Source organism: Conger conger, chromosome 15, assembly GCF_963514075.1.
Source record: "Conger conger chromosome 15, fConCon1.1, whole genome shotgun sequence".
NCBI lineage: Eukaryota > Metazoa > Chordata > Actinopteri > Anguilliformes > Congridae > Conger > Conger conger.
Window position 1 is genome coordinate 8,352,444 of NC_083774.1, and position 20,220 is coordinate 8,372,663.

Genomic DNA, 20,220 nt, shown 5'->3' on the forward strand with positions numbered 1-20,220 from the left:
TTATTTCATCATAATCTAATCTGGGCAGAATACATTTAGCAAAATTTGAGGACGGGGGGGGGGGGGTGCTTTTAAAATGAACTAATATTCACTTCGCTTAATGTGGAAACGAGTGTTGAAAAGTAATACCTGCTCTAAAGATTTCCACTAAAACGCCGAGTGTCTTATCTTGCTGATGAAGACGACTTTATTGAGGACTGAATGTTTTCACCTTTCCTTGCCCTGTTGTAAAATCCACCTATGACAGCTCGACAATCTTGAACATTGAGCTGGTCAAACTGGTCTCTACGTATGAGCTGGTCAAACTGGTCTCTACGTATGAGCTGGTCAACCAGCTACGGTTGCTGATAGCTTGTCTGAGTTGCTGTTTCAAAATAGCTTGAGCTGCTTGTTTTCAGTAAGGTATTGGGAAACGTATCACGTGTTATGAAGAAACTTTCACTGACAGTTACAGACAATTACTCTTGAGGCAAACAGAAGAGCAGCGCGTGGAAATATATCATACTCCAAATGAAATAAAAGGTAAGATTGAGCTACTTGAAACGGTATACATTTACTATAACGCGATGAGTTATCGTGTATTATTCCTAAAGTAAAACAGAAAAACTCACCTTTCATTTTTACGTGCACGATGCTTATTCGAATCAGTCGCACAGAAATTCAACCAAAAAGGCATTGCAGTCGAGGCAGGGAACCTCACTGGCGAGATCTCTAATGGCAGAGGATGAAGATTATCTCTCGAATTTATCTCCTTTGGCTCCGTTCCCAAACTGCCTTGTTCCTTTTATTTGCTTCTAAAGTACTCAGGTCAGGCTGCAAAGTGCCCTTTTTTGGAGGTCTTTGCCTGTTCTCTGAATCGATGGAGGTGGTGTCGTCGTAATATACACTCACTGAGAACTTTATTTGGAACACTAAACTAATTATGGGTAGGGCCTCCCTATGGATTCCACAAGATGTTTAAAACATTCCTTTGAGATTCTGTTCCATGTTGACCTGATTGCATCGCGCAGTGTCTGCAGATTTGTCAGCTTCACATCCATGCTGCGAATCTCCTGTTCATCCCAAAGGAGTTCTATTGGACTCAGATTCGGTGACTCATTGTCATGTTCATGAAACCAGTTTCATACTACTATTGCTTTGTGACATGGTGTATTATCATGTTGCAAGTAGCCATTAGAAAATGGGTACATCATGCCTTGAAGGGATGCACATGGTCTGCAACAATACTCAAATAGGCTGTGGCATTCAAGCAATGATCCACCACCCGCCTGGATTGTTGACACAGGGCAGGTTGGGTCCATGGATTTACGCTGTTTGCCAAATTCTGACCCCACCGTCCGTATGCTTCAACAGAAGATTCGTTAGACCATGCTAGGTTTTTCCAGTCTTCCACTGTCCAGTTTTGGCGAGTCTGTGCCCACTGCAGCCTCAGCTTTCTGTTCTCGGCTGACGGAGGCAGAACCCGATGTGGTCTTCTGCTGTTGTAGCCCATCTGTCTCAAGGTCCGCATTCTGAGATGCCTTTCTGGTCATCACAATTGTACAGAGTGGTTATCTGAGTTGCCGTAGCCTTTCTGTCAGCTCGAAGCAGTCCGGCCATTCTCCGATGACCTCTCTCATCAACAAGCCGTTTCCGCCCACAGAACCGCCTCTCGCTGGATGTTTTTTGTTTGTCAAATCATTCTACAGTAAACTCTAGAGGCTGCTGTGCGTGAAACTCCCAGGAGATCAGCGGTTACGGAAATACTCAAACCAGCGTGCACCAACAATCATGGCCCGATCGAAATCACGGAGATCACATCTTTCCCCATTCTGATTCCATTCAGCTTGTGGAATTATACGATCATGGCACTGGAACACATGCAAAACCTGATTTGACTGAGGAGTCAAAGAAATTTAGGCAATCTGTGTATGGTGTCCATGCAAGCACCATACCAAGGACCAGAGAACATTTCTGAGGGGACATCTGTGGGGTCATCACATATTTACTCCAGAACCCTCTTTGTGACATTGCCCAAAATGGCCACCTGACAATTACACAACACAACTTCAAAATTGTACAATTGTACAAAATTAAATATTGGTATAATTAGGAACAAATGGATTAAAATATTTGTAGGCATGCAGACAAGTCTAAGAAATGTGTGTTTTTTGTCGCCAGTTTCCTTTCAAAGGTTTATGCTGAGGATTGTGCAGATGATTTCCCCAGGTACGTTTTACTCGTTATCTCAAATTCATCCACCAGAGGGCAGCAGAGTTTGTTATATACAATTATGACATCAATGATCTCAGGTTATTGCCGAATACAGTGAGCGTGTCTGCCCTCTCTGAAGATAACAAAGGAAGCGAATCCAGACAGTTTAAATATTTATCTTTATAACGACTCAGCAGAGTGAAGACCTTCTGAAGACGATCGTACAGTCCTCATCCTCATGTCAATCAAATCATATGAGCAGGATTACTTACAAATGCATAACACTGGAATATGTTTCAAATACTGTGCCCTCCAAAAGCATGGGAACAGTAGAGTGAAGTGTACTGTTTTGCTGCGTAAGATATGTTGTGTTTAGATCGTGGCCTGAGGTAGAGGAACAGGGTAAAGGGATGGGGCAAGATGCCAACAACATTATTGTTCTTAAGAACGGTGCGGTCCTCGAACATCAAAGTCTGAGATACCCTAATCTAGGCCTACGATCTATGGGCCCTACCTCCTGCAGAGTTGTCACCGGAGACACCAGAACACATTGGTATTTATGGGGTGTCAGGGCCCTGCCAGGAGTTTCTCTTCCCACACTTTTAAGCTTGAATGCAATCCGTGACATTCAACATACAATGTGAATACGTGACAACAACATATAAGTCAATATAGATAATGATCGTTGAAACCGGACAGTTGAAATCTACACCAATGTTAGAAACAGTTCCAAATTCAAGTGGAAACCAGCGCGATGCAATTTGGCTTTATTAGCCTACATGGAATATGTAGATGGAGATCGTAACTTCCCAGATTTAACAATCATTTGTCTACAGATATGACCTCTGTTGGAAGGTAAAAAAGGTGTTTTTTTTGTTTGAGGTATTCAATAGCTAAGTGCTAAGCAATAGCTAACACATTAATGTTTGGTCTCATTAAAAAGAGACTAAAACCATGAATCTTTTCATAATAATATAATGGTGCTTAGCTGATTTCAACAATATAATGTGAAATTAATTAAAAGGAACATTGTCCTCTTAGACAGGCTAGTTCTTGCCATGAAGGAGTATGACCAAATAATTATTTTAATCTTGTGATCTGATGTAGAGTTTGTTTTGACTTGTTGGTTGATTCCACCAGTTAACTGTAGACTGATCTGTCCCCTGTGATTACAGGTACTAATATGCAATAATTGGAGGGGAAAGGATCTCATTTATTTACTGTATAAACATATGAGTTGTACAAAATCCAGTTCATTAAAAGCTATGGATATGCTAAGGTGAGTAATTATACAATTGTGGAAAGCTGAACTATGTTAAAGAAACTGCAATATTTCTTTGTTCTGTGTCTGACACGGGCAACATTCAGTGCTCTGGAATATATTGCAGTTGACCTGACAAATCTCACAAGGGGAAGAGACATTATTGGATTTTTTCACCAATACTGAGACGTAATTGGAAACCCCAGATTCCTGATATAGTTAACAATTAGTGCCTTGTGTATCATTCGTCAGGCGTATTCTGGACTGCTGTTTTTGGGTTGGCTTCATGCTAAAATGTGCAAACAAGTCCAAAGTCTATTTCAACACAAATGGTCTCTGAAATGTCTGTGGTCTTATAAACAAACCTTCAAATATCCAGTGTCAGCATTACACAGAACTTTTCTTAGTACATCAGCATATAACTACTTGTTACTAACACGACTTAAAATGTGACAGTCAGTCAAGATAACAAAGGTGATCTCACCTTAAATTAATCAATACAATTATTTTTTTATTTCGTTTTAACTTCACCTATACCAACCCGGTGTAGGCCTATTTTCCGAAACGTTTTAATGAGATGGCTGGCTAGGCTATAGCCTACGACTTAGGCTTACTTTCAAACATTGAAAGAGTAACACATAATACTTTTAACGCAATGATGACTTGTCACATTTCTGAAAGGGTCCTATATGATTGACATCAAGCGAGCTGATAAGTTTGTGTGTACGTCGTGACGTGTGCCTTTCTGTCAACTGTCCCGTAATGATTTATTACTTGAGTTGGGGGGTTTTACAACACAGTGAGCCAAATTGACCGATGGTTTATTTGTGAATAGAAACGTTGCAGGCTCAGCCAGTAAGTCTCCGCACATGAATACAACGCGACTTCACCGCATCAAAGACCATCTTCTGGCAGAAAACCAGGTAGTTATACTTTTATAACTCCTAAATGAAATATCGCCGATATTGACCTCGGATTCACTGGGGGATACAAACTAGTACCCACGATGCCATTCTTTCCCTTATACAGTAAATAGACGTATATTGTAGGCTACCAGTGGGCTTACGCATCTTGCTCGCAGATTGGATTCGCAGTTTCATAGGATATACATTGCTTAAACTATTTGCAAAATACCTAAATTTATTTATTTTTATCCAGTAAGGGAAATTAAACACAATAAAGTTCTCCCCTTCTGTGTTTGAGATGCTCTAACAGTTTATTTTGAAGACTTCCGAGAGGCTATTTGTAAAGGCTACGTATAAAGTTTTTTTTTTTCTGCGCAGCAAACTTGCATTGGTTGTTGCAATCTGTTGGGTTAATTCTTCACATTACCGTTTGATGTTACTTTAGTTACTTGGCTTATATAGCTCTAGCGTTGTGTGCTAGATGCAGATGAGCAATTCTATCTTCAAAAAATAGTAGGCAATTTCGGTAGAAAGCCTTCCATAATACTATTATGTGCACTCCAAACGTGACGAATGCATAGGTGTCCCAGTCCAGGAATCTGTGTAATATTATTTTCTGATCGCATACCCTGAAAACTAAGACCCGTACTTGACGAACAATACGCAAGACATTGTTAATGATATTTTCGGGACTTTAGATTCTCTCTTTCCTATAGCCTGTTTGTTTTTCACCACTTCCGTGTGCAGACATATGCGTGACGTAACCAATAATTAGTCTCTGCCAGGGATCTTCAACCGGGGGTCAGCGGTAAAAAACTAAACTAAAAATTAGAATATTGAAAACTAGGGGACAATCTTTATTATTTGTTGCTCGTTTCAAATGTCTTTTGATATTACGAAATGCATTCAAATAATTCCTGCCAGGGCACCATACATGAACAATAAGCCTGCTTGAATATGTTCTCAAACGTAGCCTCCCGTCGGCTTCACAGCCTACACCGTCATTCACTTGTAGAATTTGATCAAATATTGACCCCAATCATAATTTTATCGTAACTCAAACCATCAAACCACTTTCTCCCCACAACATGCACAACACGTTCTCATAATCTTTTACTCCCATTTCCAATTAAGCACTTTTATGAACCTGGCGAAGATAGGAGCTCACTGAATTGATTGAGATTCCGTTCTGGCTTCTTCCTACGTAGTGTTCGGCTATGGCCACTACTCCGGGGAGCCCCCTCACCACTCACGTGCTGAACACAGGGGACGGGGTCCCAGGGGCCCGGATGGCCCTCAGCTTACATCGCCTGGACTCACGCATGGCGATCTGGAACCTCCTCACCACGGGGTAGGAGCGGGGTTCGGGGGGTGGAAGTGGAAAGCCTGTCAATGCTTTCATTTTATTATTCATTTATTTATGCACTTCGTTGTTCACTCTGGAGAAGAGCGTCTGCTAAATGCCAGTAATGTAATCTAATATTTATTTATTTATTTATTTATTTATTTATTTATTTATTTATTTATTTATTTATTTATTTATTCCTGGCCAGAATAGCAGCACATAACGTTTCATGTATATCAACATTAAAAACAGATCGCAATACAATACTTTTAAAAATAACATGATGCAAATTAAGAGAGATAATAATAATCAGATCCTTAGGTTCCAAAGCATGAGCGTTCAGTGGCCAAGAGGTCTTCAATCCTATTTTCTTTTTTCAAATCATCTGTTGTTCTGAAAAAGTCTAGTTTGAGATGGCCAGGGTGCAAAGACATTTAAAGCATTTTTACTAAACACCGTATGGTTACAAGGGATACTGCACAAAATCTGACCCTGTGAACGAAGGCTGGAGTTACTGATGGATTGAGGAGTCAGTAGTGAGCAGAACTTGAATCAGAAATACATCTCAAGGCTGCATGGAATCAATTATTCTTAACCTTTTCGGTCCCAAGATTGCCAAATAGCACTCTCGACTTTATACCTTTTCAACCAGTCGAAATGACTGCTATACTATTGTTTTGAGCCCGTATTAAAACCCAACAAAATTCTCAATCTTCTCAACCAAAGCCAAAACTCCTTGGGGATTTGGGTAGAGCTACTTCATATTGGGCTTGAGACTGAAAGGGTTAATCGATTTGCTACTAACAATAAATACTGTGTTGGAATGAGAAAATGAAACAGTGAGCCAGTTTTGTATTTGTACTGCCCCAGTGTAGCCACAATAAGATCCGTGCAGCTGTTGGGCCCTTAAGTAAGGCCCTTAACCCCACATTGCTCCAAGGGGGATTTCCCCCTGCTTAGTCAAATCAACTGTTAATCGCTTTGGATAAAAGCATCAGCTAAATAACTATAATGTAATGATCTTTCTAGGACCACTAATGATGATGGCCGCTGTCCAGATCTAATCACCAGAGAGGCCTTCACTCCTGGGATGTACAAGATGCGATTTGAAACTGGAGAGTATTTTCAAGGACTGGGTCAGTCATGCTTCTACCCATACGTGGAGGTGAGTGAGTGATGAGCTAAAATTGCCCAATTTTAACACAATATCTGTTGCGATCTTTAAGATGTATATTTCCATATTAATAATGTAGCATTTTCAGTAATTACACATGTACATAATCACACCTGTACATACGTAATGAGCACTTGGCTAGAAATAGGATATGAATTTGTTTCTCAGTAGACACTTTAGAATACCTGTAGGATGGAGCTTGATATGGAATCAAGGAGCATTTGTTATGGTAAAATGCAACAGTTTCACCTTGCTTTACGCCTTGCATATCTTGGATTTAAGCCTTAAGCCTTAAAACTTAATTTAAGCATCTGCGCTTTATGTCTCTTTGTTTCCAGATTGTCTTTACCATCACCGATCCCACTCAGAAGTTTCATCTTCCGCTGCTCCTGAGCCGATTCTCCTACAGCACGTACAGGGGCAGCTAGAAGCAGGCGTCTTTCACCACTGCGTGAACTGGACTTTGGAGTCTCTGCTCTTTATTTTAAACGGTGGCTTCTCTCCACTCATTAATGTTCGCTAATCTACTTTGGGTCCAATTCAGACTCACACAGGTGCTAAAGCATTTTTTTTTGCTAAATTGAAGTTACAGCATGGTTGATTTTTAACCACGTTTTCATGTGGATATCCCCAATAATGGGAGGTGCTTCCTCTGTTTGCATGTACTGGAAAATGTTACTGTTATTTCTCAGGTTGAGCACATGCCCTATGGGAGCACACAACATTGGTGGTGAAATTCCACTTACACTGTATTCCTAGTACTCCTGAAATTACTGATGAAACTAAATGTGGAGAACTATGAAATTAAAGTACTCATGAAATCAAGAGGTGTCTGTGTATTCATGGGAAAATGTCACCATAAAGTCATCATCATAATGTAGTAAATTAGTTTCTATATCAAAGTGCATTCTAGCTCTCGCAGTAGAAGACTTGTAATTATTAATTCATAATAATAATTCCTTGGCTTTATATAGTGCTTTTCTCTCACTCAAAGCACTTTACAATGATGAGGGGGACACTTGCCTCAACCACCATCAATGTGTAGCACCCACCTCCACCAACATTTTGTGCCAGAATGCTCAACACACCAGCTGAGTTGGAGTGGGAGAGAGGGCTAATAGATCCATTAAAGGAAGATGCTGCAAGCCACCTCAGAAAAGGTATTTACGTTCCTTCACATTTTGAATTCACAAATTAGTGAAAAGGGCACGTTGTTAGTGAGTTGTAGCGAGTGGCTGTTCTTTTAGAACTCCATCTGAGCAGCTTGCTCGGGTACGGCGATAAAAAAATATTTAATTAAAATGTGCGGTGTGTTTGCGGTAGTCGCAATTAACATTTTAAGTGACAAATGGATAAACTTGAAAATATATAAATTGAAAAACAATTGCTATGAAATTATAACTTATTCCAGGCATCTGCAGGGTAACAGTATGTATAATCCTGTATATATATTTTGCATACTTTGTCTTAACACAACTACAGCACATTATAAAGGTACAATAGGTGAGATTTTTGTGTTAAAACATTGTTACAAGACCATTGTATCATAAATATCCCTTCCCAGCATAAAAAAAAGGCTCAATGACATTTTGACACTCACTTTGCCTGTGTTTGTAGTCCTTAAATTCGGGTTTCAAAATATGCAGTTGATGGGCCAGCACTCAAGCTCATTCGTTGTAATTGCCACAGCCAATGGCGTTTCTACGTCTTTGCGTTAACAGAGAAAGACTGTGAAAACCCTGTTGTGGTTTGAGGTTGTTTGTTGCTGCAATTCCTCTCTTGACCATTAGAAGTCAGAGATGACCTATTGAAACTTTAATATTCTCTTTCCAATCGGATTCCTGAAATATATTGAATTATATATTAAGATTCTAAATTATCGATATTAAATAATTCTAAAAGAAAAGGCAATGTTCCCTCATGGTTAGATTTAAGATTCGGTATTTTGCTTTTAATATATCAATTTTGAGAGAATCCAAATCAATTTTTTGTGTTTCCTCCGGAGCGTCTAAACTAGCATCTATTTTATAGGCATCGATTGCTCTATTGCATCGATTGCTTTTCCTGCATGTGGGTCTGATTATTCTGAAGTTGATTAGGTCATCCTGGAGTCGGGCCTTCCATGCGTTACTTTTAGGTTTTGAAATTAGATTTTCTCCTAAAGACCTAGCTAGGTTTCCTTACGAGCCACTTGCAGAAAAATGGCAGACGACGAGCTTGAAGCTATTAGACGGCAGCGTATGGCCGAACTGCAGGCAAAACATGGGGTAAGGCGGGCGGCGAGGGTTGGGCAAGTGCACGCAGATTTTACTTTCCTAACCTTAACAGTCTTGCCAGCGTTAGCTAGCTACCTATCCGCTATATAAATGCTTGGTTCATATAGCCAACGTGTCTATATATAGGCAGGCTAATGGATAAGCCTAGCTATAGGTATGCAGCCAGCTGATTAATGTCTTATGAACGATTATCTCATTTAAAGAACGAACACACGTTAGTGCCAACGTTACGAGTCGTGTTGTGGATAGCTAACGTTAGCGTAACTAGCGATTGCTAATGTAAGCAATGAAGTGCAAAATCAGATAGGCAAGCTAGCTAACGATAGATAACTATCTGCCCTTTTTAATGGTATTATTGATTATCAGGCGCTGGCCTGATTTGGGGGGTAAACTCGTTTTTGATAACTTCTGAGCTAACGAACAATACTCGGGCTCTCGTCTTTATTTGGCATCTTCATTTATGTAGCTAATGTAACAAATGTGTGTTAAAGCAATCTGTTCATGAACTGTTGGCGAACTGTGGTTCGCTGTTACACAGGACTTCAAACAACTAGCCATATGTGTTGTTACCACACCCACGACCTAACCTTGATGCAGCCAACACACGCCCAAGTTCAGATCAGTGACAACATTTAGTCGTCATGACACAAATGTATTTGTGAAACGATGCACTGAATGAATGACCGATGTCATTTCTAGGCTGTGTGGGACCCGATGGAACAGGTAAGGTACATCTGGCAATGCGAGTCATTGCAGTGCTTCTGCACCTGGTTGTTTATGATGCTGAGCTGGCCCAAAGCTTCTGGTGTAGTCTGGAACATTATCATACTTTATATATTGCCAAATGCTCTCTGCTACAGGTAAACTTTTTGACATTTTAGTTACCGTTTACTTATTAATTACTGTTGTTAATATGCCGTTTCTATCATGCTTGATGATGTTTGTGTCAAGTGTCAGTGGTTCTACCCTTAATTCTTTCCCACTCTTGGCTGTGCATTTTACCCCATATAACGAGACGGAAACTATTTGTGTTGGTTGTGTGATTAGTAATTTGATTTTCAACACATTTTCAATTTAAAAAATATAAGCCAAATGGGTGCATGGCCTGTTTCTCAGTACACCAAAGAGGGCCTGTGACCTACAGTAGCTGCAATGCTGGTGTTCTGTGTGTCCCTGCATGGGATAGTGCTAACCAGAGACTCGTTACGCTAACGCTCGTTACGCTAACGGCTGCATCTCCTTGGACCTCTGCCTGCGTATGAACGCCTGGGCCTGCGGTAAAGCTGACTTGCAGGAATGCTGATCTACGATCAGTCTTTCGTTTAGTTCATAATGAATAAGAGTAAGACAAACAGGGAAACCCAGTCACTGATCAACACTCCTGCTCTGGCAGGCTGAATGAATGTGGGTTCTGCTCTGAAGTCTGTGTACATTTTGTTGTCCTGAACTGTGCTTATATCTGTGGGGAGGACAGGGCTAATGCCTCCATGTTCCTCTGTTCTCAGGAGTCTGGAAATGACCAACAAGGACAGCAAGAGGCAAAGCAGAGGTTAGACTGATGGGTTCTTGCATTAACTGACTGTGTTTTATTTTTTAGTGGGTCGGTCATTTCATGCAACGTTGGTTAGTACCCCATCTGACTGAGAATTATGGGGATAAATTAATTTACTGACACGTTTAGCTTTAGCTTTTAGCATGTTATGTTAACTTGTTTATGTGAATTTTCTGTAATCCTTTCCTTTCACAGAGAAGCTGACATGAGAAACACTATTCTAGCGCAAGTTTTAGATCAGTCCGCCCGTGCCAGATGTAAGTAGTTTAAAACATTTCTTTTCACTTCAGTTGGATGTAATGAATTGGTTCTGTACTGTTGCTTACCACTAGATGGTGCTGCTGTTTTAAAAGTTTGTATTTTGTGACACAGTGAGTAATTTAGCGTTGGTGAAGCCAGAAAAGGCCAAAGCTGTGGAGAATTATCTCATTCAGATGGCCCGCTTCGGTCAGCTTGGGGGAAAGGTGAGAGACCTGGGCTCACATTGAGCACCATTTCACTACTGCATAACCGAAACCATGTTTTCATCTTTTATATTTGACATTGTGGGCATATTATTGTGTTGTATTACTCTTGGGGGATGGAAGCTGGTATACATGACTGAACAGGCAACCTTTTATTAAATATTGTGAAAGTTTTAAAATGATGCTGATTAAAGGGAAGGCTGATGCGCATTATATTTATTCAGATTTCAGAAACGGGATTAATAGAGATCCTCGAAAAAGTTAGTCAGCAGACGGAAAAGAAGATGACTGTTACGGTAAGTGGTACAAAATCAGAGCTCCCTGTAGTATTCCTGTACTTGCAACATTGGAGGTAGGAGTGCTAGCTGCATGCTTAGCCTGCTTTACAGTTTCATATTTCTTTATGAACGTTCTGTTACTTGCAAATGTGTGCATTAGCAAAAAAAGGTTTTTTTGTTGGAATTCAAAAGTAAACACTTTTCTGTTCTCAAGTTCACGGTGCATTTTATTACATAATTGACAGTACTACATACATTATATCATGTGTGCACCATTAATCAGTATCTCATTAAAACCGAATACGTATTCTTGACCACCCTTTCCTCGTGCTACTTTGTCAGAGTTCTTCTGTAAGTGACGGGGCCATATGCGTGCTTGTGCTCAGTTTAACAGGCGGCGGGTGATGGACTCGGACGACGAAGATGATGAATGATGCGTGGTCTCTGAACGAGGAGGCTGAAGGCTCTGGGGCCAGGCCGTTTGGGGCCAGCCGCCTGCGCTTGGTCCAGGCCCTTTTTCCAGGAGTGCGCACTACAACTCAGAACTCTGCGATAAAGGAAGAAGGGAACTGTTCACCCGTTGTTTTTATGTTTCTCCTTCATTCCCGTTTTTGAGCTTTATTAACGGTTAACCGATTATTTGTTTTGCCGTAAGACAGTTACAAGAAAAGAGTGCAGCTGCGTTTTATAAATTGGGACTGCGTCAGGAGCACTGCAACCGATTCACTGATTGGCATATTATATCTGACCTGGCCCCGCCCCTCATCTCTGCATTTACAGGCCTGCGTTTATTCATCCTCCTCATTTCTGTCATCTGCTGAATTGTACCCTCAACAGTTTACATAATAAAATGGCGTAAAATACCAAGTGATTCACTGCTTTACTTTCATCACTGCTGCTTGAGGAAAATGTTACGTTTCTATGTTGTGCTTGTGATTTATTTTTTATTTTTTATGGAGCATGATCTCAAACAATTTTAATTTTATTTTTCTGTTTTACTATTTCAAAAAAACAATTGAATGCTGTCTGGAAACTTAAAATTTGAACATACCCGACTAAGATACTGGGAAGGTATGTGTTCTTTGTTTAATCCAAGTCCGAATTATATTACACCTGTCATCTGTCTTTTGAAGGTCAACATTAATAAGTCTTTGTGATTCATTTCTTTATGATACTCTGTTGAGAGCTGTATTAAGAATGTCCTCTATCAAAACCTAATTTCAGCAGCGGGGAACCCTGTTCCTGGAATGCTGTTTTCGATTTCATACCAGCCTATCCTCTTAATGATGTCATAATTCCTGTCATGTATTTCATCTGAACACCGTCTACCTGGGTACTCCAGCGCAGGTTACAACCAGTATTATCTGTAGAAATGGACCTGGGCTTTGTCTGCAGTTTGATAACCACAGGTGAGTGGTCTCCAAATTTGTGACCCAACAGTTTACATTTCGAATAAAGTGATGGTCGTCAGACGTGGGGCCTGTTCCACAAGGTCCTGGAATAAAAAGCGACTAAAACAATGTGCAAATAATAGTTTCAAGATGTGGGGGTGAAGGATGAAATTCATTGTATCCAAGTCTAAAAAAGAGAAAAACTTCTAACGTTAAACTTTACCTTTTCATGTTTGAAGATTTTGAATGCAATCATGAAATAAAACAATCACGCAAAATAACCTGATGTATCCAGCGGGAAATCCACGCTAATTCGTAATTTTGTTTATTGCGCATCTGCTCATCTGATTTTTTGTGAATTGGTGTAAAAACAATGTTTATTTAATTCAGGACACGCCGTGCAATGAGCGAAACGCTGTAGGCGCAGATCGCACCTGATGTGACGTCATCCAAAAGCAACAAAATTGTCTTCGCAAGCATCAAAGTGAGCATGCGCAAGAGCCTGACCTTATTTTCGTGCGAGCATGGTCTGATCATTCCCATTGGACACAAGCCACTGAGTGGGCGTAGACACAAGTATCATTGGTGGAAAAGCTTTCGTCCGCTTGTTCTCGGGCCAATTACCAAGGACGTGTTTTTAAAGCAGCTCTTGGTAAATGTATTTTGAAGTTTGGGGTTAGGGAAGAGTTATACGAAGGCTAACTAGATCTAAATTTATTTTAAAATCGTTTAGAGTTAAAAGCGTTTATTTCGCTGGGTTTGAACAAAGGGGGGATTTAGCCTGAAGAAACATGCCCGAAGACAAAGTTAACAACATTACACTGGTGACATGCACGGCGCCGGTGAACATCGCTGTCATTAAATACTGTAAGTAGCCTGTGTGTACGTGTGTAATTTGCTGGCTTTTTCCTTCGACTTGACAAATATCAAACTACTATGGGGTTATATTTATGAATCAGAATTATGCGGTACGTAATATAATGCGCAACAAATATATAGCAGAACAACATTTCGAGTAATGCATAACTGTATCACAACAGCTGTCCATGTGGACTTGTAAATTGTTGCCTCTGAGAATAGCAATACTGTCTGTTGTGTCCTTAAGGGGGCAAGAGGGATGAAGATTTGATTCTGCCAATCAATTCGTCTCTTAGTGTCACGTTGCATCAAGATCAGGTAAACGCATCATAAAAAATGACCTGTCTGAATTGCACAGCAGAAACGTACGGTTAACCATGCACATAATTTCAAATGCCACAAAGATGGGTAACGTTAGCTGAGCAATGCTTCTTGTTCTTTTAACTCGGATCAATATCTTTATGTTTCAGCTGAAGACAACCACTACAGTCGCGTGCAGCAGCAGTTTTAAGGAGGATCGGATATGGCTGAATGGGAAGCAAGATGATATCAACCAGCCCAGATTACAGTCCTGTCTCCGAGAACGTGGGTGAAAACCTGGCGAAAACCTAACGCCTACATTGAATGAGCAGGAGTAAAAGTTGTCTTGGGATTGTAGCTATCGCATGAAATGCATTCTATTCTTGCAGAGATTTAAAATACTCCTCTCGCCTGTAAAAAAAAAAAACGTCTCAAGCCAGGTTTTTAAATAGCTGGTAGCTGCTACTCCAAGTTGGTCACAGCTGGATTTTACACCAGGGCGGGCAGTTTTTCTCTTGACTGAAATGTGAATTTACATTAGCCTGGTAGAACAAAGACCGCAAACATTGACTGTTTGGTGCGTCTTCCCCTCAGTCCGACGGCTTGCACGGAAGAGACGGTGTGACGGAGACCCCGGCACAGACGCGCTCGCCTATTCCCACAAAGTCCACATCTGCTCGGTCAACAACTTCCCCACGGCAGCAGGCCTGGCCTCCTCCGCGGCTGGATACGCCTGCCTGGGTCAGTACTCCTCCAGCCGCTCCCTTTGTTCTGCCTCCACTGGCACGGGGCGGGGCTCGAACCCAGGACCTGCTGGCTGTGAGGCACGGTGGTGCAGTGGGTAGCACCATTGCCTCACAGCAAGAAGGTTCTGGGTTTGATGTCTCTCATTTTGCTGATGCTTAACACATACCATAATAACCCCATACAATGCAGTGTGAATCCATTCACGGATTTGCCTTTACAGTAATTTTAAATATAACACAGTCTGTACGCCTAGTGGCTAAGGTACATGACTGGAATCTGGAATGTTGGTGGTTGTAGCCACAATAAGATCAGTGCAGCTGTTGGGCCCTTGAGCAAGGCCCTTAACCCCACATTGCTCTGGGGGGGAATGTCCCCTGCCAAGTCTAATCAAGTCTCGCTTTGTATAAAAGCATCAGCTAAATAACTGATTATTATTCATATTACCTGTACTTTTCTGTTCGCCCCCCTCGCAGTGTACACGTTGTCTCGGCTGCTGGGCGTGGAGGGGGAGCTGTCGGAGGTGGCGCGGCAGGGCTCGGGCAGTGCCTGTCGGAGCATGTACGGGGGCTTCGTGCAGTGGTGTAAGGGCGACCAGGACGACGGGAAGGACAGCGTGGCAGAGCAGGTGGAGGCAGAGTCTCACTGGCCCCAGCTCAGAGTCCTCATCCTAGTGGTGAGTCGGGCTGCACCATGAGAACGTGCGATATGCGGACAATGTGCGATATGAGGGAAAACATGCGACATGTGAGGGAAAACATGGGATATGAGGAGAACGTGCGATAAGAGGAGAACGTGTGCATGTTCATATCGCGATGACAGTAAATATATCTTATATTGTGCAGCCCTCGTGGTGAGCACAGTTTACCTCTGTACATCTATTCCCGCTGCTGAGTGTAGAATCAGTCATCTTTCATGATTGAATCACTGTGTACAATGGCTGGCATTGTGTTCATTCTGAATCGATAGGAGTTACGTGTATGTTATGTAACTGAGTCTGTATGCAAGTCCTTAGGTAAAGGGCACACAGACTTGGTCAGTGAACCGATCAAAAGCAGCAACTTCCTGGCTGCGTGACTCTTCTGTGTGCCGGGCACTGCCTTCCTGACTGTGTGTGATCACAGGTGCTGTGTGCCTGGCAGGTGCACACAGGTGCTGTGTGCCTGGCACTGCCTTCCTGACTGTGTGTGATCACAGGTGCTTTGTGTGTCCTGTCCCGCTCATCCAGGTGAGTGCAGAACGTAAGCCGGTGGGAAGCACTGCAGGTATGCAGACCAGCGTGGAGACCAGCCCTCTGCTGAAGGTGTGTGGATGCTGCCTGCGATAACTTGTGTTGTGTAATTGTGTAATAAATGAGTGAATGATAATGGCAGTATCATCATAGTAGTGAACACAACATATATACTTTAGGTCAGTGGCCCTCACTCCTGGTCCTGAAGAGTCGCGGTGTGCTGGCTATCGTTGTTACTCAGTTATTAAGCATATGGCACTCTTAACCTTATAGCTTTTTAACCAATCAAAATGACTTGCTATACTATTGTTTTGAACCCCTATTAAAACCCTACTAAAATTTCTCCACTTTCTCAACCAAAGCCAAAAGCCCTTGGGATTTGGGTGGGGACACTTCATATTGGGCTTGGGACTGAAAGGGTTAAAAGCAGTTGATTACACAGTTACCTCACATCACCTCGTCTCTTGTGTCTGAATCGGTTACTTATTTTAAGATGAAAACAGAAACCAGCACACCCACCCTGCGGTCCTCCGAGGCCAGGAGTGAGGGCCACTGCTGTAGGGAAAGACAATGAGGCTGTGTGTAATGGTAAATGGTTGGCATTTATATTATCCAAAGCGCTGTACAATTGATGCTTCTCATTCACCCATTCATACACACACTCACACACCGACGGCGATTGGCTGCCATGCAAGGCACCGTCAGGAGCATTTGGTCTTGCTCAGGGACACTTCGACACAGCCCGGGCGGGGGATCGAACCGGCAACCCTCTGACTGCCAGACGACTGCTCTTACTGCCTGAGCCATGTCGCCCCCCATGTCATGTGTGTGTGTGTCCCCTCTCCCCTCTCCCCGTCAGCACCGGGCGGACTCCGTGGTCCCAGGGAGGATGGAGGAGATGATCGCTGCGATCCGGCGGCGGGACTTTGCGGCCTTCGGGGAGCTGACCATGAAGGACAGTAACCAGTTCCACGCGACCTGCATGGACACCTACCCCCCCATCTTCTACCTCAGCGACGTGTCCCGCAGCGTCATCAGCCTCGCTCACCGTTACAACCAGCATTACGGGGAGACCCGGGTGAGCGGCTCGCCTGGGGAGGAGATGATGAGATGTAGGGCGGCCTGTAGCGTAGTGGTTAAGGTAAAATGACTGAGGTCGGTGGTGTGACCACGATAAGACGATAATATCCGCACAGCCGTTGGGCCCTTGAGCAAGGCCCTTAACCCTACATTGCTCCAGGGGAGGACTGTCTCCTGCTTAGTCTAATCAACTGTATGTCACTCTGGATAAGAGCATCTGCCAAATGCCAATAATGAGATGAGGCAGCCAGAAGGCCTGGGGGGCCGTACAATATACACTCACTGAGCACTTTATTAGGAACACCTGTACACCTCTAATCAGCCAATGGTGTGAGCAGTGCAATGCATAAACAGTGCAGATATGGGTCGGTCAGGAGCTTCAGTTAATGGTCACATCGACCATCAGAATGTGGAAGAAATGTGATGGAAGTGACTTTGACCGTGGAATGATTGTTGGTGCCGGACAGGGAGGTTTGAGTATCTCAGAAACTGATGATCTCCTGGGATTTTCACAACAGTCTGTAGAGTTTGCAGAGAGTGGTGCAAAAAACAAATGCTGAGGAGAATAGCCAGACTGGCCAAAGCTGACAGGAAGGTGACAGTAACGCAACTAACCACACATTACATCAGTGGTATGCAGAAGAGCATCTCTGAACACACAACACGTCAAAGCAGATAGGCTACAGCAGCAGAAGACTTCATAAGTCTAATAAATACCTAATAAAGCGGTCACTGAGTGTCCGGTACAGTCCGTATGTATATGGGCAGTTGGTACAAGTTCTGTTCTCTTGGCTCTGTAGTCAAATGAGAGGTTAAAGTGCAGACTGTTCCCTTTCATTTGAGGGCATTTAAATCCCTAACGGGTGGTGCGTGTAGGAATCGCATCCATTTTTATACACAGTCCTTCCCCACATTTTATCGGACCAAAAGTAATTGGACAGTGTGGTTTACAAGAGATTTTGTGAGCAGCAGAGGCGTGACGCTGTACCCATTTCCCTGTTGATCTAAAGAGTCTTGGCTGTCTTCCCCAGGTGGCGTACACCTTTGATGCAGGTCCAAACGCAGTGATCTACACTCTGGACAAGCACCTGGCCGAGTTTGTCCAGGTGGTCAGGCACTACTTCCCTCCAGAAACCAACGGTGGACAGTGAGTCCTCGCTCCTCTAAATGGGAGGCGAATGCCATCCGACTTATGAGAACATCGGCTTTTGAGTAGAAATAAGCAGTCCAGGACTGTCTAATGGTTCATCCTGCTACTGTATGGTCTATAGTCTAGCACAGGTCTGGCCAACCATGTTCCTGGACATCTACTGTCTTGCAGGTTTTCATTTGAACCCTAATTTGGCTCACACGATTCTATAAATTAGCTGCTCAATGAGATCTCTAACTGTTGAATGGGGTGTGCTATGTCGGGGTTGGAGTGAAAACCTATAGGATGGTAGATCTCCAGGAACAGGGTTGGGCAGCGTTTAGCATCCCTGGTGTAGCATCACCAGACTGTGCAATCTGGAATCACGTTCTGGTTAAAAAGAAAAATACACAAGCCTTTTTTACTTTAAGAAGTATGTTTAAACGGTTCAGTTCCGTTTCTTTATTTGGTATAGGTAAGATTCACAGATATCAACATGCTGAACATTATTATGATGTGTAGGGTGAGCATTGCAATATAAAAACTAAAACCAAGCTTCAGCCACTCCACCACCAGCCTTAGATTCAGATTAACCCCAGTTCGCCTATCTACCTTGTGTGCTGGACTTATGTTCATGGCCTTACAACCAATCATATATGAAGTGTACCTTATCTGATGTGTTCGGTTGTTTGTTCTATGACCTTGATATGCACTGTTTTGTATGTCCCTTTGGATAAAAGCATCTGCTAAATAAAATGTAATGTAATATTTTAAGTGGACCTGCCCTCTTGTACTGGAGCTGACCACGGCTGTGTTCACCGCAGGTTCTTAAGAGGCCTGCCTGTGAGCCCTGTGGTGTTGTCAGAGGAACTGACCAGCTCGATCGGCATGACTCCCGTTTCCAAGGGGATCAGCTACATCATCAGCACTAAGGTGAGGAAGCCCATCGGCTGCGTTTCTGCCCTCAGCAGCACCCTGAGGGCAGACAATTACAATCCTGTGTTGTAATCTTGCGCCTTGGGTTTGCTACTCAATCAGGGGAGAAGAAGTTTAAGAGAGCGGCCTCATTTAGCGAAAAGGCAGTTCTGTCTGTCAGAAGATTTGGTGTTGTGGTTGATGTGATTGTCTCTCATGCAGGACCCCAGGGTTCAATGCTCACCTGTTCCCTTTTTCCTCTTTATTTTGCTCACTTAAAAAAATGAAATTAAACAATAACAAATTCTATTTTTCTACTTAGTCCAGGGGGTTTGGGGAAAGGCAGTCTTCACTGAAATAGGTCCATTGGAGCAACTCTCAGTATTTTATAAACTAAATTATGACTAGACATGAGCCCCGTCTCACCTGACTGTCTCACACGATGCGTTTTTTTACCCTCTGCAGCACCCTGAGGGCGGACAGCCACATTACCCGACAGGGTTCAATTAAAGTATTTCTTCTTCTTCTTCTTCTTCTTCTTCTTGTACTACTTCTACTGTAACCTGTAGGCTGGCCCAGGCCCACAGCTGGTGGAGGACCCCAGCCTTCACCTGCTCGGATCTGATGGGCTACCCAAGAAGAGTGCTTGAGGAAGCTTTGTCTCTGTAAAATAATACTTTTTTATTTTAGAATTGACCCCCTCTGAACAGGAAAAATACACTTCTAAATGAAGAGTAACAAATGAGCAAAAAGAGACGTTTGTCTACATTCATTTGTTTCAGGTGCTGCTGTAATTCAATGCTGTTTGTATTCCTTTCGGGCATATACATAACAATTGTAAAAATCTTCATAAAATTATTTTGGAATTATCTACCTTGTTCTATTTTGACAAATATTTTACTAAAAGCATGCCAGGTTAAAGATGTAATAATCTTTCAATTGTAATTTTAATAAATACATCTATTCCATTGTATCACGTTTTCTAATTGCATATTTCTTTTGCTGTTACTTCTGTTCAAACATAGATTCATTTTTGGTACTGATTATAGTATGATTGGCTGTTGGTTGAATCAAGCCTGAAGATCCACTATGAACTTTTTCGCTGGTTGACCCGTTCAGACCAG

At 42.4% G+C, this 20,220-nt stretch overlaps 3 protein-coding genes across 8 annotated transcripts; all 3 read left to right on the forward strand.

Annotated features, from left to right (window-relative positions):
- Positions 1–428: 428 nt before the first annotated feature.
- uraha (urate (5-hydroxyiso-) hydrolase a) lies at positions 429–7,421 on the forward strand. 5 transcript variants are annotated; one of them, XM_061221120.1, is made up of 6 exons: positions 448–522; positions 3,369–3,472; positions 4,290–4,377; positions 5,568–5,710; positions 6,734–6,869; positions 7,217–7,421. In XM_061221120.1, the coding sequence occupies exons 2-6, from the start codon at positions 3,426–3,428 to the stop codon at positions 7,304–7,306; spliced, it is 504 nt and encodes a 167-aa protein (XP_061077104.1). In that variant the 5' UTR covers positions 448–522; positions 3,369–3,425; the 3' UTR covers positions 7,307–7,421. The 5 variants fall into 5 exon arrangements, with proteins under 5 accessions (XP_061077106.1, XP_061077108.1, XP_061077104.1 ...); XM_061221122.1 differs by lacking the exon at positions 3,369–3,472 and having other exon boundaries at positions 429–522; XM_061221121.1 differs by lacking the exon at positions 448–522 and having other exon boundaries at positions 3,046–3,472.
- Positions 7,422–8,930: 1,509 nt separating this feature from the next.
- pdcd5 (programmed cell death 5) lies at positions 8,931–12,315 on the forward strand. 2 transcript variants are annotated; one of them, XM_061222154.1, is made up of 7 exons: positions 8,931–9,145; positions 9,854–9,877; positions 10,660–10,703; positions 10,902–10,963; positions 11,079–11,170; positions 11,395–11,466; positions 11,835–12,315. In XM_061222154.1, exons 1-7 carry the CDS (start codon positions 9,080–9,082, stop codon positions 11,880–11,882), a joined length of 408 nt encoding a protein of 135 aa, XP_061078138.1. In that variant the 5' UTR covers positions 8,931–9,079; the 3' UTR covers positions 11,883–12,315. The 2 variants fall into 2 exon arrangements, with proteins under 2 accessions (XP_061078138.1, XP_061078139.1); XM_061222155.1 differs by lacking the exon at positions 9,854–9,877 and having other exon boundaries at positions 8,935–9,145.
- A 1,144-nt stretch (positions 12,316–13,459) lies between these two features.
- mvda (mevalonate (diphospho) decarboxylase a) lies at positions 13,460–20,069 on the forward strand. The gene is made up of 10 exons (XM_061222280.1): positions 13,460–13,706; positions 13,945–14,015; positions 14,168–14,282; positions 14,592–14,738; positions 15,218–15,417; positions 15,970–16,044; positions 16,832–17,050; positions 18,084–18,199; positions 19,006–19,114; positions 19,666–20,069. Exons 1-10 carry the CDS (start codon positions 13,631–13,633, stop codon positions 19,744–19,746), a joined length of 1,209 nt encoding a protein of 402 aa, XP_061078264.1. The 5' UTR covers positions 13,460–13,630; the 3' UTR covers positions 19,747–20,069.
- The last annotated feature ends 151 nt before the right edge of the window (positions 20,070–20,220 follow it).

What these genes read in the sequence shown, in the direction of transcription:
- pdcd5 (XM_061222154.1), top strand. Translation starts at nt 9,080, where the DNA reads ATGGCAGACGACGAGCTTGAAGCTATTAGACGGCAGCGTATGGCCGAA. An exon ending in CAGCAAGAGGCAAAGCAGAG is followed by an intron (nt 10,704 to 10,901) that starts GTTAGACTGATG and finishes TTCCTTTCACAG; the next exon opens with AGAAGCTGACATGAGAAACA. An exon ending in AAAAGAAGATGACTGTTACG is followed by an intron (nt 11,467 to 11,834) that starts GTAAGTGGTACA and finishes GCTTGTGCTCAG; the next exon opens with TTTAACAGGCGGCGGGTGAT.
- uraha (XM_061221120.1), top strand. Translation starts at nt 3,426, where the DNA reads ATGAGTTGTACAAAATCCAGTTCATTAAAAGCTATGGATATGCTAAG. An exon ending in AAAGCTATGGATATGCTAAG is followed by an intron (nt 3,473 to 4,289) that starts GTGAGTAATTAT and finishes ATTTGTGAATAG; the next exon opens with AAACGTTGCAGGCTCAGCCA. An exon ending in TGGAACCTCCTCACCACGGG is followed by an intron (nt 5,711 to 6,733) that starts GTAGGAGCGGGG and finishes TGATCTTTCTAG; the next exon opens with GACCACTAATGATGATGGCC.
- mvda (XM_061222280.1), top strand. Translation starts at nt 13,631, where the DNA reads ATGCCCGAAGACAAAGTTAACAACATTACACTGGTGACATGCACGGCG. An exon ending in CCAGAAACCAACGGTGGACA is followed by an intron (nt 18,200 to 19,005) that starts GTGAGTCCTCGC and finishes TGTTCACCGCAG; the next exon opens with GTTCTTAAGAGGCCTGCCTG. An exon ending in GCTACATCATCAGCACTAAG is followed by an intron (nt 19,115 to 19,665) that starts GTGAGGAAGCCC and finishes TGTAACCTGTAG; the next exon opens with GCTGGCCCAGGCCCACAGCT.